This window comes from Notamacropus eugenii, chromosome 3 (genome assembly GCF_028372415.1).
Source record: "Notamacropus eugenii isolate mMacEug1 chromosome 3, mMacEug1.pri_v2, whole genome shotgun sequence".
In the NCBI taxonomy this organism is placed as follows: Eukaryota; Metazoa; Chordata; class Mammalia; order Diprotodontia; family Macropodidae; genus Notamacropus; species Notamacropus eugenii.
Window position 1 is genome coordinate 450,238,474 of NC_092874.1, and position 17,791 is coordinate 450,256,264.

General features: G+C 39.5%; 1 protein-coding gene across 1 annotated transcript in view; it reads right to left on the reverse strand.

The window, feature by feature from the left end:
- Nucleotides 1–17,791, reverse strand: part of GXYLT2 (glucoside xylosyltransferase 2) — a 67,652-nt gene that overhangs the window by 1,885 nt on the left and 47,976 nt on the right. The window contains exon 6 of the mRNA XM_072598660.1: nucleotides 3,917–4,089. Within this exon, the coding sequence (XP_072454761.1) occupies nucleotides 3,917–4,089 (173 nt within the window). The remainder of the gene's footprint in view (nucleotides 1–3,916; nucleotides 4,090–17,791) is intronic.

The following is a 17,791-nucleotide window of genomic DNA, read 5'->3' on the forward strand; positions in this document are numbered from 1 at the left end:
TTTCACAGATGAGGAAACTGAGTCAGGCAGCAGTAAAGTGATTTGCCCAGGGTCATACAGTTAGTAGGCCAGTGAAGCAGATTTTGAACTTAGGTCTTTCTGACTCCAAGTGTAGCAATCTATAGTACCACCAAGTTGACTGTATGTAATACATAAATTGTCTGAGTTCTCAGGTCTTTCAAAATGAGTTTCCTTTTAATACTGTTACCGTAGTATAACTGCTCACCTTGTTCTGCATGGGTTCATAATGATCTTCCCAGTCTCCTCCAAAATTGTACATTTAGTCATTTCTTACTAGCCCAATAATAATCCAATACATTCAGATACCAACATACACTTAGATTCCAATTTCTGACTGCCATGAGAAGAGATGCTATAAATATTTTTTGTACAAATAGATCTTTTTCATCTTTCTTTGATTTTTTTTGGGGGGGGGGCATATTCCTTAGGGAAATACAAAGAGTTAAAGATTAAGAGGTCATCCTGAGGTCATCTAGTCAAACTCCTCTCCTTCATTTTGTAGCTGAGGAAACTGAGGTTCCAAGAGATGGAGTAACTTGCCCAAGATTACATGGGTAGTAAAAAGAGCAGAGTTGATACTGAAACCCAGATCCTCTGACTCCAAAGCCAATGTACTTTTCAATGGACCATACTGTCTTTCATGAAGGGATTTTATAGTTGTGTCTATATGGATCAAGTATCAATTAATCTTTAAGCACTTTGTAAGCACCTACTATGTGCTAGGTATTGGGCCACAAAGACAAGAGGAAAACTAGTCTTTGTTCTTAAGGAGCTCATACAATCTAATGGGATACAACATGTCCATGCAAAATGGACCCAAGATAACTGATGGGAAAGATCAGAAATAGAAAACATACCATAGATCAGTCATTATTAAAGCATTTGACCAGTATTCAATGGAATTTTTTTTAAAAATCGAGTTTCTTAGTCTTCTTACTTTTTATTTATTGTCAGGGTACATTTTAAAAAAAAAGAAACATGCACTGTTGTTGCTGTGGTTTATTTTCTAGGACTGTTTTCCTGTGGAATGTGCTTATTTACAGCACTTCCCAAACTAAGTTGGTCATGGAAAACTATGGGGAGTGAAATATCTTTCCCAAACCCATAAAATGCTTGTCTGGGTGGTCTGAGGCAATCTAGTGAGGTGAAATGAAATCTCAGCTCAGACACTTATTAACTTTGCGACTATGGGCAAGTCTTATAATCCATAAGAGACTCCGTTCTTCATCTGTAAAAGGAGGATAATACTTGCTCTCCCTACTTTGTAGGGTCACTATGGGAAAAGTACTTTACCAAACTTAATACATTACATAAACATGAGCAATTTTTATTGCTCAATATTTTAGAAGAGGAAATAACACTAACACTAATATTTTCCCAGGGGAGCCTCTGGTTGGGTTGCAGGGAACAATGCCAAAGACTGCAACGAAGATGGTTTGGGATGGCAGGTCTACTGGAATACAGCCAACCTACCTGTGTGACAGACAAGCTATCTCCATATGGTAATGGTTATCTAGTCAATGCCCTCCCAGAGACCAGGGATAGATCCTAGAATTGAGGCAGGGAGAGTAAGCTGAGAGACATTGGCATGGACAAGGTGTTGGGTAGGGAAATAAATCCTTTGGGATAGTCCATTTTAATTAGTCCTTTTTTCAAGCATTTTCTTTTTTTTTTTGCTGAATAACCACCTCAACAATGTGTCTCTATAGAACCAGTGCAAGCACAATCTTAAATGTCTGATGCATGACCAGGAAGGCAACACAATTTGTTCACATACTAGACACTGTAATTCAGCACTGTAAATCAGCTCAGTGTCATTTAGCCAAGGAAACTCACAAGTTGCCTCCACGTACCCAAAGTTTGGTTTACTTTGGTTTACTTGTGTATTCTAGTAGTATCTTGCTCCACCCCTTGGTTATCTGAATGTATTATTACCAAAAACGGAAGTTTCCCACCTCTTTTCCCTAATTCAGTTTCCCAGGCTTTGAAAATCCTGGAAAAGAGAATATTCAGAGGGGAAAGGAGAAGGAAATAAGTATTTACATAGTACCTACTATGTGCCAAGTATGATGATAAATATTTTTTTAAAACAAATATCTCATTTAATAATATTTAAGAGAGAGAGATTATAAAGGAGCACACACAGTGTATAAAATGTGTTCTGCTTTGTCTTCATCAAAACTAGATTACCTGAGAACTCAAGTTTTAAACTCAACTAGAAATCAAGCAAATCCAGCTTTTGCACAAGTGCCAGAGGAACCTTATTTGTGTCATTATTTCCTTTTCAAATTTCCTTTCCTTATTCTGTGACAAATAGAATAGAAATAACCCCCGGGAGTTTTCAGCACAGTATTCTAATGCTTCAGGAATGTTTATGGCATTGCAAACATTATAAAATTGGGAGTAGTATTTATTGCCTTCAAATAGGCAACTCACCAATTTGCTGTTTTGTCCAGCCTATAGTTTCCTCCAGTTGAGATGGGTGGCTCAGTGGATAGAGCACTGGCATCAGAAAAATGAGTACAAACATGGCCTCAGACATTTGTAGTTTGTGACAGTGAGCAAGTCACTTAACTTCTGTTTGCCTTAATCCACCGGAGAAGAAAATGGCAAACCACTCTAGTATCTTCATCAAGAGAACTCCATGGACAGTACTGGCATGTTATTATCCATGGGGTACTAAAGAGTTGGACGTGACTGAACAACTGAACACAATCAACAACCAACCTATATTTCTAGTGAAAGAGGCCATTCATCACCTCCCAAGGAGCTAATTGCACTTTGGAATAGTTCTCATTCTTAGGAAATTATTCTTTCCATTGAGCTAAAATCATCATCTGCAACGTCTATACATTGATAGTTTAGCCCAGTGGGACCATGGAGATGAATTCCAATTCCCCCTCCCAGTCCTTCAAATATCTGAAGACAGCTATCATGTCCCTCCCGACCTCCCCAGTGGTTTCAATCTTCCTATGATATGCCATTAAAGACCCCTCAGTACCTAGAATATACCTGGAGTCCAGTAAGCGCTCAATAAATTCATGTGCTTTCTTTCCTTCGTGGTCACCCAGTCATCCTCTGAAAGTATCCTGGAATCTTTCGGCCTTAGAAGTGTCTTTCCTGCCACATGATGGCAAGAACTAAATTCTGTCCTCCATGTGTGGTCTTTGGTATTGTGCCTTCCTTAATAAAAGCCTCAGATGGCATTAGCTTTCTTGATTGGCATGCCACCGTTCACTTATTCTGAACTTGTAGTGCAATGAAAGAACCAGGTCTTTCTCAATCTCACTGCTCTCTAGTCATGACCACATTGTACTTGGGAAGTTTATTTTTTAAAACCTAGTGCTAGACTTTCCATTGATGTCCATGAAATTTCATCTTCGTGGATCTGGCCCAATGTATCAGCCTATCAAACTCTTCTTTTTACCCTGGCTATGTTATTCAATTTTATAACTATCCCTTCTCTACTCTGTGTCATCTCAAAAGCAAAGCCTTCTATGACTTCACTCAAGTCACTGATGAAAACATGGAGGAACAAAAACAGTCATGAACAGATTCCTCAGAAACTCCTTTCCTCAGCCTCTTGGACTGTGGAACATGATACGTATCATGCCCCATACTGTATCAATCAATCAGTAAACATTTATTAAATGCCTACTATGCACCAGGCACTGTGCTAAGTGCTGAGGATGCAAAACGAGGCAAAAGACAGTCCCTGTCCTCAAGGAGATCATAATCTAAAGGGGAAGACAACACACAAACAAATGTACACAAAACAATCTACCGGATAAATAGGAAATAATTAGCCCATTAATCAGTACCTTTTGGGTCTGATTGTTCAAGCAAAGCATGCTTCTTGCCTGAAAACAAGTTTGTCCCCAGAATTAGAACTTACATCACGCATTACTTCATATAATGCTTTGAAAGTCGGTTGCTTGTCGTCATGGTAGACACCCCGGTTGCCATGAAGAACAGACACGCCTTCTTGTTCTGCTCCTTTACAATTACTGCCATACATGCAGTGGTCAGGCCTGTAATTCCACTGGCATGGAAACACATAGAGACACTCTAGGGGCAAAAAAATATATATGCATTTATATGTATATATATGTATATATACTATGTATATACATATACACACACACATATATAAATAAATTCAATTGACTGAGTAGCAATTTCTAATATTTTAAAAGAGTGGTTCTGCCTGCTACAAATTTCTTTTAATGTGTTTTAAGATCTCCATAATATATGCACACCCTTATAACCCAATTTCGCTGAAATCTGCTAAAAATGATGGAATGGAGGTCCACTGGCAAACCTTTACTAGGCATGATTCTGTTTTAACATACAGAATGAACCAAAAATTGTACGGGAGGAGGAGCAGGGGGAATGTCTTGATACCCTTTAGGAATGTAGCTTATTTCATAAAAATCACAGGCTTATAAAAGCTGATTTAATACAGGAAAGGGCCACAGAGGTCAACTTTTTCAACTCACTCATTTTACACATAAAGAAACTGAGTTCTCGAGAGATTAAATTATTTGTCCAAGGTCACACAGTTAACAGTAATCTTAGTAAATAAAAGAGCTTAGATTCCAAACCTAATTCTCTTTCCAAGATTAATAACTTCATTCTCTTTAATGTTCCCCTCAAAAAAAAACAAAACGGACTCTACAAAAAAGCCTGATGACTCACTCTGAGTTCCAATTCTGTGGGCTTTTAAGAAAGCACCGTTAGACAGCTGGGAACATCTGTAGAGTTAGCATTTCTATGGAGAGCACTTTAAGATTGGCTAAATGCTTTATGTATATTACCTTATTTGACAGATACTCAACGTGGTTTTGGTCATAAAGCCCACTTGGTTTAAGATGTCAAGTTCCTGGGCTTGATTCCACAAATAACTACCACCCAAAGTGATTTATGATGTGCCATAAGACAGGTACAAAGTATTATGGAAAATCAGGAGAGAGTTCACTTCTAGGAGAATTCAAAGAAGGCTTCGTAGAAGAGGTGACCTCTATGGACCTTGGAGGATAGATTGACTTCAGAAGGCAGAAATGGGAGTGGGAGTAGGGCAGGACATTACAGTATAAACCAAAACCTGAAGGTGCACAGACAACATCCAAAGAACAGCGAGTGATTGGTATAGCAGGCAGAACACTGGACCTGGATACAGGAAGATCTGAATTCATATCCAACCTTAGACATGTAAGTTGTTCAACTTTGGGACGAGTTACTCAACTTCTGTCTCAGTTTCCTCATCTACACAATGGGGATAATAACAGTACCTACCTATAATAACAGTACAAAATTGTTTTGAGGATAAAATGAGATATTTGTAAAGTGCTTTGCAAACCATATGGTGCTATATAAATTCTAGCTATAATCATAATCATAATAATTCCAGTCTAGACATAGTGTAGGGTGCATGAAGAGGAGGAGGTAAATGAAAGGCTAGAAGTGTCATCAAAAATTCCACTCTGGTTCAAGTGTTCATGTCACATTGGGCCAAAGGACACTGGGAACCCAAGTCTAAATTTTATCCAAGTCATTGTCACATTCCACCATTTCCCCAGTGGTCACAACATGAAGGAAAAAAAATTTTATTCAGCAGAAAAGTAACATGTGAAATGGACAAATGATCATTTAAAAATATGGCACGGTAGACTTACTACATAGGTGACATCACTAAATTCCCTTCACCAGTTGGGGCCTTAGTTTTTCTCATCCATAAAATGACAAGAGTTAGACAAAGTAATCTTTAAGGTCCTCTTATAGCTCTGAATCCTATTAAATTTTCAGCTTGTTCTTGCTGCCCTCATGGTAATCACAATACGACATCCAGTTTTGACATTTTAGCTCAAAATTGCCATAATTTAAAAAAAAATGACTTTCAGATAACATTGTCTTTTGAATTTCTGTCCCTAATTCACTCCATAATTTGCAGAAGTAGAGGCCCTTCTTGCCTGGAACACAGAAAGTATTTAATGAATACTTATTGATTCATTTCTCACTCATTCATTCATTAACTGACTTTCCTGCGGACCTTAGGTTTTCCTGGAAAGCTCCATATTAATTTCCAAAGCATCTTGAGCACTTACCGAATGCTTTGAGAATGGATTCTTTTTCCATTTATGTTCTCCAGTTTTTGTAATCTGTTTATAGCAGATCGGTTCTATCCCTCATCTAACACCCTCCCCATGGAACAAGGCAGAATGAGTTAATGAGTTGTCAGCAACAAAGGTTTTCCACTACTCTGGTAATAATTTTGGAAACTGACTCATTCTGGGACTTCACCTCCCTTAGACTGCTTTTCATTCTCCTCCCTAAGGACTCACAATAAAAACAACAATGATTCATATTTATGGAGTGCGTTGGTGCTCACAAAGGAAGCCTTCCCTACTATGCATGACTCTGTGAGCTATTCTAGTGTCAGAACTATTATCCCCATTTTACAGGTAGGGAATCTGAGCTTCAGAGACATCAAGAGACCTGTCCAAGGTCATACAGGTAGTGACGTTGGGCTACATATGTCAGAGGTGAGTCACCTGGGGTATCAGTCACCTCAAGGAGCATCTGAAGTAATGAGGTTCTCTTCTTCAATCAACAAGCCTTTAGTAAGAAACTACTGTGTGCTAGGCATGTACTAAAAGCTGGGGATATAAGGACAAAAGTGACCTTAAGAAACTTACATTCTATAAAGGGAGACAACGAATACATATGTAATCATAGGCTATATATGTGTGTATGTATATGTATGAGAGAAAGAAAAAGTATGTCTCCAACACTTACTATGTTAAAACACTGGAAATACAAAAACCACAAAGATGAAATGCTCTCCAAACCCAGCGGTATAACAGACAGAGGCAGGAAGACCCGGGTAGAATCCTGCCCTAGTCACTTATCCCTCCTCTGGGTCTTACTTTACCCATCAGTAAAATGAGGAAGGTTAGACTCAATGACTTCTAAGGTACCTTACAGCTCTAAATTTATGATCCTAAAAGAGTTTAAATTCTAGGTAGGGAAAAACAAAACATAGAGGGGAGTGTCAGCCAGGGAAGGGAGCCTTAGTACTTATGGGGAGCCACAAGGGTGATAGAATGCCATATAAGAGAGTAGATAGACATGCCCTTTCTAGGAGCAGTGATCCCATTGATTTGAATACTGTGTTCATGGTATGAGGTGGGAAGTGGGGAGAGAAATGAGGATGGCCAAAAAGGGGACACATACGTAGAAACAGACCGACGGCTAAATGGTCTAGGTAGATGGCTAACTAGAATTTGAAATTGAAGCAATGTCTGGGGTCTGGGTCAGCTAATAAATCCAGTTTGTACTGGGACATTAACCACTGAGCCTAACTTCTATCTGCTTAACAGACAAAAGGCAAATATGATTCATTCAGTCACCAATCAGGAAGGGAGGCCTGTGGAACAGCCAAAGATGAGTGGATTAATTTCAACAGGGACCCAAGGATTCCAGAAGTGTAATTCAGGTGAGGAGAGTGCTGGTCAAGTGAGAAAAGAAAAGGGCAAAATTCTTTTGGAGAAGTCCCTAGCAGCTGAGAGAATCAAGAAAGGCTTCTTGTAGATAGTGGCAATTGAGTGGCGCAGTGGATAGATTGGCTAGTCTGGAATCAGGAAGAACTGAGTTTACATCCAGCCTTAGACACTTACTAGCTATGTGACCCTGGGCAAGTGACTCACCCTGTTTGCCTCCATTTCCTCATCTGCAAAATGAGCTGGAGAAGGAAATGGCAAACCACTCCAGTATCTTTGCCAAAAAAACTCCAAATGGAGAGTTGGATACAACTGAACAACAGACAATGGCACCTGAGTTGTGTCTTCAAGGACTCTTGGGATTCTAAGATGCAGACGTGAGAATAGTATGTTCCAGGGGGAAGGGGCAGCTTATGAAAAGGCATGAAGGTAGTAGAAGAAATATCTTAATGAGTCATAGGAAGACCAGTTCGGCTGGACTGCCAAATATTTGAAAGCTACAAAGACAGGAAGAAACAAGGATGAGAAAATATTTGATCCTGGATGTAATAGGGGATCACCAGAAATCAGTGAACCAAGGAGAGATTTTTTTTCCCCTTTTTTCCCTTTATCTCTTCCTTTCCTCTGAATCTCATTTCCACCCTGCTGCCCTCAATGTGGACTTCCTCTGCCTTCTCCACCATGTCCCCAGGGAACTCATCATTGGGACATCTCATCATCTTGCAATATCTAACCAGTCTTGTTACCCTCTGCCCCTCCAACTAGCCCCATGAACTCCTCCATCTAAGGACCAACAGCTCCTCATCTGCCACCCAGCTGCCACCATTTCAGCCCTCTCTGTGTCCACCATGCCCACTCCTGCTGTCTTCCTCTCCCACCCTTCACAGCTTGTTTTTGTGTGTTGACTTCCATTAAATTAGAGGCTCTTGGAGGGCAAGCACTGTCTTTTTCTTATTTGTATCTTTAATGTTTAGTGCAGTGCCTGGCACATAGTAGGTACTTACTAAATGTTTACTGACCATTGACTTTGCTCACTCTTTTCTTTTTACATCTGCTTTCTCCCATTTCCTTTTCCCTCCCTTTGTCCCTGACTGTGAAAAGGAAGCTTGGCATAGTGGATAGAGTGGATAGAGACTTGGAGACAAAGACCAGGATTCAAATCTTGCTTTAGACACTTATCTCCTATGTGATCCTAGAAAAGTCACTTCATTCAACCTCAGTTTCCTCACTTGTAAAATGGGGATAACAGCTGTACATATCTCACAGGGATGTTGTGAGGATCAATTGAGATAATATATGTAAACTATGGTATTATTACTATTAGCAGCTAGGTGGTGCAATAAATAGAAACTTGGGTCTGAAGTCAAAAGACAAGTTCAATTCCAGCCTAGACACTTAATAGCTATGTGACCTTGGGCAAAACATTTAACCTTTGTCTGCCTCAATTTCCTTATTTGTAAAATGAGGATCATAATAGAACCTATTTTCCAGGGTTATTCTGAGGATCAAACGGGATACTGACAAAGCTTAGCACAGTGCCTGGCACATAGTAGGCACTCATTAAATGCTTGTTTCTTTCCTCGTTATTATCATGCCTACTAGCCACTGTCCTCAGACACCAGGTAGAGCCCTCGCTGGAGGGGTACTGCAAATGTAAAAAGATGATAAATCCCTACTCTGCAGCTACCATAAAGTGGGTTACAGGATGTTCTGTTTTTTTATGCTGAGCTTCTAAAAGAGGATTTTTAACATGCTTTTAAAATCACATTCAAATGAATGCTTTTGGCTCCATGAGGCAAGGATTACTTGAAAAGCAGCAGTCCTGTGGAACCACTCTGGATAATAATAGATATTACAATCTGATGGTATTTACGATAAGCCCAGGGCAGGGGGAAGCCTGATTGACTTCTGTCATGCTCTGTTCCCTCTGGCTCAGTGTAACAAGCTTTTCCACACTGTCTCATTGCTTGATCTCCAACATGGAACATTTAGGAACTATGCTGGCCAGTAACCTGAAGCCTCTTTAGGAACTCATTTTACCCCCCATAGATCACTAATATAACGTTTTCATTTTTATTCAGACACATCAAACAAAACACACTTTTATTTTTACAAAAAAGGAAGGTTTGGGTTTTTTTTTTAAGGCAGTTTAAGAGTTACCTTACCCCCATCACCATTTCTAGGCAGACTCACCCCTGCTCTAAGCAAGGTCCTGAGTTGAGTGCTAGGGATATAAAGGCAAGGAGCAGCTAAGTGGTAAAGTGGACAGAACCCTGAGACTAGAGTTGGGAATACCTGAGTTCAAAACTGGCCTCAAGACACTTACCCTGGGCAATCTACTTAACCTAATTTGTCTCAGTTTCCCCATCAGTAAAATGAGCTGGAAAAGAAAATGGCAAACCACTCCAGTATCTTGGCCAAGAAAACCCTGAACAGTATCACAAAAAGTCAGACAAGACTGAAAACGACAGAACAACAAAAAAATACAAAGACAAAATGAAGAATGGTCCCTGCCTTTATAGATCTTAATTCTTCTAGAGGGATACAACCTGTAAAGAGGTGATAATCTAATGACTATGGAAATCTAGAAAGGCTTCAAGGAGAAGAAGAGAAGGAATAAGGAAAAGAGGAGGAGACAGAGATCAAATAAGAGAAACAGAGAGAGACAGAGAAGGGAGAGCAGAAAGAAAGAGGAGGAGACTGAGAGGTCAAAGGGGAGAGAAGGAAAATATTGAGGGCAAGGACTTGCTTTTCCTTTCCTTTGTAACCCCAGTACTTAGCACAGTGGCTGGAATATAGTGATCCCTTAATAAATGCTCAATGATTGATGAGAGCAAAGGCACTAGTAGAGAGGTTGGCCTTAGTGAGAGAAGGCCTACCTTCTGAACTGGACAACAGGAGGCAATGTTGAAGGGTTCTGAGGTGAAGATTAGAGGACTGGTGAAGTTCACAATAAATGGCGTCTTGTGACAGTGAAACAGGAATCAAGTTTGTCTTTTGAAAGGGAGTAGGAGAGAATTACTTTGGGAGGCTTTAGGAAAAATGAGAAAATCTGGAAGTTATTATGGGGAGTGTAATAGAATCAATATGGAAGAATAAAAGGATCGCCTTGCTGTAGTGAGGGCCCACTTGGGATTACATATCTGTACTTGACCTTTGCCCAAAGGCCAAGAAGTTAAATCAAATTGATAGCAATACAATCAGCAAGGTTCTGTGACTCCCTGGAGCTTTGTTCCAAACACATGAATAGCAACACAGAAGACTGATGGTAAAAATAAAGGGGATTTCTTCTTTAACAGTCAATCCTCATTGAACTTTTATTGAAAGTCCAAAATGTACAGAATTATAAAAGGTGTTTATTCCCTTAGTTCTTTTAGGATCAAGACATTTTTTATTAAAGGCCTACTATATGCAGGGTACAAAGCAACATTAGCCATGGCCCTGCCCTTCAGGGGTTTATGATCTGTTTGGGGAAAAAGATATTTATGTCTTTGAGATTTGAATTGTAGCTCAACAAATAATAGCTGTCACATGGCAGCACAAGAATTATGTAGACAATAATTAGCACAGCTGAAGGGAAGGACAGGCCACTTTTATGAACAGGGAAGACCAGAGAAGTTTAGAAGAAGACATATATAAAATGTTTATGAGTGTCTAAGGCAGACGAAACCATAGGGAGGGAGCACTAAACATTGAATCATATTTCTATTGGATCAACAGACAAAAGCTGAAACATAAGCCTTCTTACTACTATTTTATCTCAATCCTGGGGACATAGTAGGCACTTTAGAAAAAAAATAATCTATTTCTACTTGGTTTAGATACAGCTTTGGGAACAGGGCATTCTGTTAAGAGAACTTCCTGACTCACTCATTCACAGATGCATTAATGAGCTCCTGTTGACACCCATCCTCTAGGCAGGCAGTTCCCACTGCCTACTAAACACCTCCACTTAGGTGTTCTGGGGGTACATGGAACATGATGTTTGAAATCAAACTTGTCATCTTTCTTCCAAAATAAGAACACTCCACCCCCGCCTTCTTCTTCAGAGTTCCTGTTTCTGTCAAGAGCACCAGTTGACTCAGTCCCCTTCCTGGATCCCTAAATTGTCTTTCCCTCACTTGCCCTATCCAATTAGTTATCCTTTTACTTCCATACAATTCCAGGAATCTGATCTGGTTAGGAGTTAGAAAAAATGCCCCTGGTCCCTGGGGGAGCTGCTTTCTTCTGCTTTAGTCCCCTCTAAGCAGCTGGGCCCAGGCAATCCATCCTTCTCTTTCTTCCAAACACCATTTCCACTGGTTTTTCTGTCCAAAATATTCCTCCTTGGTCAAAATTTCTATATATATATGCTATCTCTACAAGATAAGCTCCTTAAGGACAGGGATTGTCTTGCTTTTTCTACGTGTATCACCAGGGATACAAACAGCATCATGCTTGGCACAGCAAGCCCTTAACAAAGCCTCATTCATTTATTCATTACCCCTCTGGGCTCAGTAAACAAATTGATATAAACATTTTCCCTGGAAGAGTAGAAAATGAAATGTCTTTTGGACTCCTCATTCCTAGGACTCTCCAGACACTTCTTTCTTTGGCCATCATTATCATCACTGTACTCTTCTGTACAATAGAGAGATTCAACCATTTTTCTTTTTATTTGAAGGGCAATGGAAACTGATATGGGGTACACATGGTATGGCAAGAAGTTAAGGGAAAGTTTGAAAATCTCTGTTTAAATTACAACCTGTCCCTTGTTTATTTGGGGCAGTGTTTTAGAACTCCACTCTCAAAATTTGCCTCTGATATCATTTATAAGAATAGATAGAGTATGCCATGCAGGATCTGTGATTTTTTCCATTATGGGGAAACTCCTAATAAGAGAATTCACTTCACTAATGCCAATTTCCAATCATTTATGATTTAGTAGGTAAGATTTAAACAGTTGCTTGAGGCATAGAAAGATTAAAGGACTAACCCAAGGTCCCACAGGTAGGAAGTGTGGGAGGCAGAATTTGACACTAGGTCTTATTCTAAGCTAAGTATTCCATTAACTATTTAACCCTGACCCCAACAATAATCACTGGTCAAGAAAAACAATCATATCTATCTGTCTTACCAATGAGACTACCTTAGAGCTTCTGAGAAGCCTAGAAATGTTTTTTCTATAATAAAGATCTTACTTTTATTCAAAAGCAAATTATTCTTTTATAGAAAATGGTTCCAGCTACAGTTAACATTAATTTAATTCAACAAACATTTAGTAAAAATCCCCCATCTATAGGAAGCTTTTCCTAATCCCCCTTCATGCTAGTGCCCTCCCCTTTATTATCTCTAATTTATGCTATCTATAGTTTGCTTGTACATACTTGCTTACACTCATCAGACTACAAGCTCCTTGAGAGCAGGGATTGTTTTTTACTTTTCTTTCTATTTTTGAAGCTCAGCATAGGGCCTGGCACATAATGAGCCTTAAAAAATGTTTACTGACTGAATAACTAATTGCTAGGGGTAAGGGAAGAAAGAAAGGAAGGAGGGAGGGAAGGAGAAAAGAAAAAAAGAAGGAAGGAAGGAAGGAAGGAAGGAAGAAGGAAGGAAAGAAAGAAGGGAGGAAGGAAGGAAGGAAGGAAGGAAGGAAGGAAGGAAGGAAGGAAGGAAGGAAGGAAGGAAGGAAGGAAGGAAAAAAGGAAGGAAGGAAGGAAAAGAAGGAAGGAAAGAAGGAAGAAAAAAGGAAGGAAAGAAGGAAGAAAAGAAGGAAGGAAGAAAAGAAGGAAGGAAGGGAGGGAGGGATGGAAGATGGAAGGAAGAAAGGACAGATGAACCCAAGGGAAACAGTCACTGCCCTCAGGAGTTTGCATTCTACTAGACAACAAGGAAAGGAGTGAAAACATTTAAAGTCACTGGAATTTGACACCATTATCTCATATGCCAAATACAGACTATATAATGATCAAAGAAATATCTAATGATTTTAAAAGAAAAAACTGTCAGTTATTTAATGCTGCTAGGAATCAGTTCTTTGAATTACTGCATAATTCTTTCAAAATAATTTACAGCAAACACCTGGATACAATAAAGCAGAGTCAAACATGGCTAACAGTTCAAGGAAGGTTGAGTTCTATAGCTTAGGTGTAGAAAATCAGCAGTCTCCATTCTAATAGTGACAGAGACCCCAGCAAGAAGTTCATCTCCACTGTTCTGAACTGTCTTCAGATGACTGTCAAGCCAACAATCTCATACCTTGTGACAAAGAAATTTCTGTGGAGAATTATCAGCAGAATACTAACTCCCCTGGAGTTCTCAGTAAGTCACTAAAGGACCTCAGAGGTCAGCTATTCCAACACCTCATTTTATAACATGAAGAAACTGAGGCCAAGACCTCCCTGGCCTCCTTTAAGTCCCAACTGAAACTCCTTTAAGTCTCTAACCCCTCTTAATTCCAGGGTTTTCTCTCTTTTAATCATTCTTTATTTCTCCTATACAAGATTTGCTTTGTATCTATTTGTCTGTATGTTGTCTCCCCTACTACATTGTAAGCTCCTTGAGGACAGGGACTGTCTTTTGCTTCTTTTTGTATCCCCAGGGCTTGGCACATAGTAGGTGCTTAATAAATGTTTACTGAATTGAAGTGAATTCCCTAAATGGAAAATTAGTTCAGGTTTCATCATGACACTCGCCTGTTCAAGAAGTCAATGATTCCCTACATTCTCGAGAATAAAATACAGATTGGTGTTTAACACCCTTCACCATCTGGCTCCAACTGATTTTGTTTCCTACCAATTACACAAGACTGTCCCTCTTGCATTCCACATTTCCTCCAAACCCACTTACTTTCTGTTTCCCCACACATAACTAACATCCCATCTTCCACTGCCCCGCCTTTGTGGAGGCAACGTCCATGCCTGGAATCCCTTCTCTCCAGCCTTGCTCAGTCTTGTGGGTGTTGCCTCCTACACAATGTCTCTAGCTGATTCTCCTCCTTGCTCCCATTCATTCTCTCTCGTCTTCTCTATATTAATCATGCTGTGTCTACTTTCCCAATATTTTGTATTTATCTGGTCACATGTGGTTTGATCTGCTGGCAGAATGAAAGCTCTTTGAGGAGAGGAAGTATTCTGGTTTTTGTCATTGCATTCCCATGGCTTGACATAAAATAATAATTAACAAACGCTTATTGAATTTCGTTGAATTGAATGCAGGCTCAGTCATTCAGTCACGTGACCTTGCGCAAATTATTTAACCTCTCTGGGTTCACTCTATCTGTAAAATTTAGGGAACTGAATTAGAAGATTTATGAGGGTCTTCCAGCTCTTAAATCTCTAGTCCTAGTCAGGCTTTAAAAGCACACCCTCCTAAGTGGGGAAGGCATCCCTAATCTACACCCAAATTTATTCATTCAGTAAACATTTATTAAGCACCTACTATGTGCCAGGACCAGTGATAATCTTTGGAGATACCCCCTCCCCCAAAAGAGGCAAAAGACATTCCCTGACCTCAAGGACTTTACCACTTAATTGAGTTAAAAGTACGAACACTTCCAAAAAGCTGTATATCAGATTGCCTATCTGGCTTAGAGGATTTTGCATTCTTCTGAAGTCAACTAAGATAAAGTCATCCTAGAGTTTTACTCCAAGGGGCACTGATCATCTGGATAAAGTATATTTTCTGGCCCAAGGATACTAACATAAAACAGAGGCTATAGAACCCAAACTTTCAAAAATGAAACTGGAAAAAGTGGTTCTTGGTAAACAGAGCTTTCTGAAAGAGAAAATGTGTGTGTGTGTGTGTGTGCGTGCGTATACACATGCTGATGCTGATACTAAATAAAGATTAGGGGCTCACTTAGCAGATGTGAGTAAAACAAAGGGAAGGAAAATTCATTAGCTTCATGTGTGAATCTGATAATAACTTGCATCCTAAAATTCTAATTGTTTTCATTTTCTCAAAGCATTGTCTTGAATGCAAATAAAGAGTTCTCTTTGCCTTGTGCATTCTTTTGCCCTAGATGATGAGGGGGGAAAGTGGATGATCAGAAAACCATGGATTACAGGGAAGGAAGGAACTTTTCTCCTCCCACACACTGCATGAATCCCATTTATAACACCCCTGAGAAAGGCTTCTCCAGTCTCAGCCAGAAGACCCCTCAGGAAAAGAGGACCCTCTGCCCTGAGGCAGCCACTCCATTTTTGGTTTGGTCCTTATCTAACCCCAAACTGTCTTCTTGTCAGGTTCATACACTAGACCTAGCACTGCCCTCCAGGGCCAAACAGAGAAAGGTTAATTCTCTTTAACCTGACAACCTCTTAAATGTCTGAATGCCACTCTCATGCCCGCACCCTTAACTTTTCCCTTATCTAGACTAAACATTCCTGGATCCCACAATCAGTCCTCATGTGAGTCCATCTTCTTATAGAACTTGGCTTGGATATGTTTTCATTATTAATGAACTTGGGGATGTAGGGGATTCCTTCACCAATCAGGGCATGGCACTCGTAAATTTCTAGTTTCTCTTTACTAAACCAGTTACACATCCTGTGGAGATGCTCCAATTTATTAATGTCCCTTCTAAACTATGGCATCCCAAACTGGACATGACACTTCAGACGTGGTCTGACCTGAGCCAGATAATAATGAGAAAGGTGGAAGGGAAGGGAAGGAAAAAGAATAAATGTGCTTTATATACACACACATATGTATCTATGCATATATACACACATGTATGTACAGATACACATACATAATTGGTAGGTTCATATAAAGAAATGAACTGCTCTATGTGCCAGGTATTGTGCACAAATATTTAATAAATATTATCTCATTTGATCCTCACAACTACACTGGGAGGAAGGTGTTGTTATCATCTCTATTTTATAATTGAAGAAACTCAGGTCCACAGAGGTTAAGTGACTTGCCCAGGGCCATAGAGCTAATGTGTCTGAAACCACACTTGAACTCAGGTCTTCCTGACTCCAGACACCAGGCACTATCTGCTGCACTCCCTCTCTACCAACAATAAAAGCTAGCATTTATATGGCCTTTTCAGGTTTACAAAGCATCCTACATATATTATCTCATTGGAGCCTTACAACAACCCAGAAAGGAAGGTGTATTATTTTCTCCATTTTACAGATGAAGAAACTGAGTCAAAAGATCTGTCCTGGATCACAAAGGTATGTGAGAAAGGAGTTGAGGTGGGCTGTTCCTGATGCCCAAGACCACGTCGTAGCCACTGCACCATCCAGATGTCTCAAATGCAGCAGAAATCTCACCTCCCTTGCTATGTACACATTTTTAATGTAGCCTAAAACCACATTAGTTTTTTTGATTATCACATATCACTTTTAACTGGTATTGAACACATAGCATGTACCTACAAATAAAACACCATTAATTTTTTGGAGCCCAAAGTTAGGACTTTACATTTAACCTTAGGAAACATTATCTCATTTTTGTTTGTTTTTTTAAAAGCCCAAAATAACAAAAGTTCAGATAGACTTAGAAGGGGATCTGGAACAATTGCATTTTTTTTCTTTGTTTCTAAACTGTTTTTTTCTGCTTTAAGTGCTGAGGGTTTCATTATTCCTCATTACATATGTCTACTGGGTCATTTTTGTCGATGATTACTAAGTTTGTATAAATATGGGTTTTTACAATTATTATTTTCAGCTGGTTCAGCACTTTTTGTGCACATGTGATAAGCTTTCCATCCCTCTATATGCATCTAATTCTAATGGTCAGAATTTCTGAGTCCAGAATCCAGACTACAAGCATTTACTAAGTGCTTATGTGAGAAGCACTGGGGTAGACACTCGCTGAGGATACGGAGGCAAAGAGATGTCTTCTGACTTCAAGAAGTTCACTTACTAATAAAGGAAAGAATAGGCAAATAACCACATACAAGCAAGTTTACACTCAGGGTAATCTGAGGAAGAAGGCACTAAGGGGGAAAGGGGAAGTCCTCTTGAGATGATGGTATTTGAACAGAGACTTTAAGGAGGTCAGGAAAGTCAAGAGGCCAAGACAGGGAAGGGGAATCCTACGACATGGAGGGAGAGGGGACAGGCCATGAAAAGGTAGAGTTGGAGACAGTATTTTTTTCAAGGAATAGCAAGAAGGTTCGTGTAAGAGGAGAAGTAAAAATTTATTAAGTAAAGAAGAGTTTTAATGAGTTATGAAGAGTCTTATGTTTAATGTCTCCCTAAGTTACAAAGAGGTTTAAATGCCCAATAAAGGAATTTATATTTGATGTTGGAGGTCATAGGGAACCGTTGGAG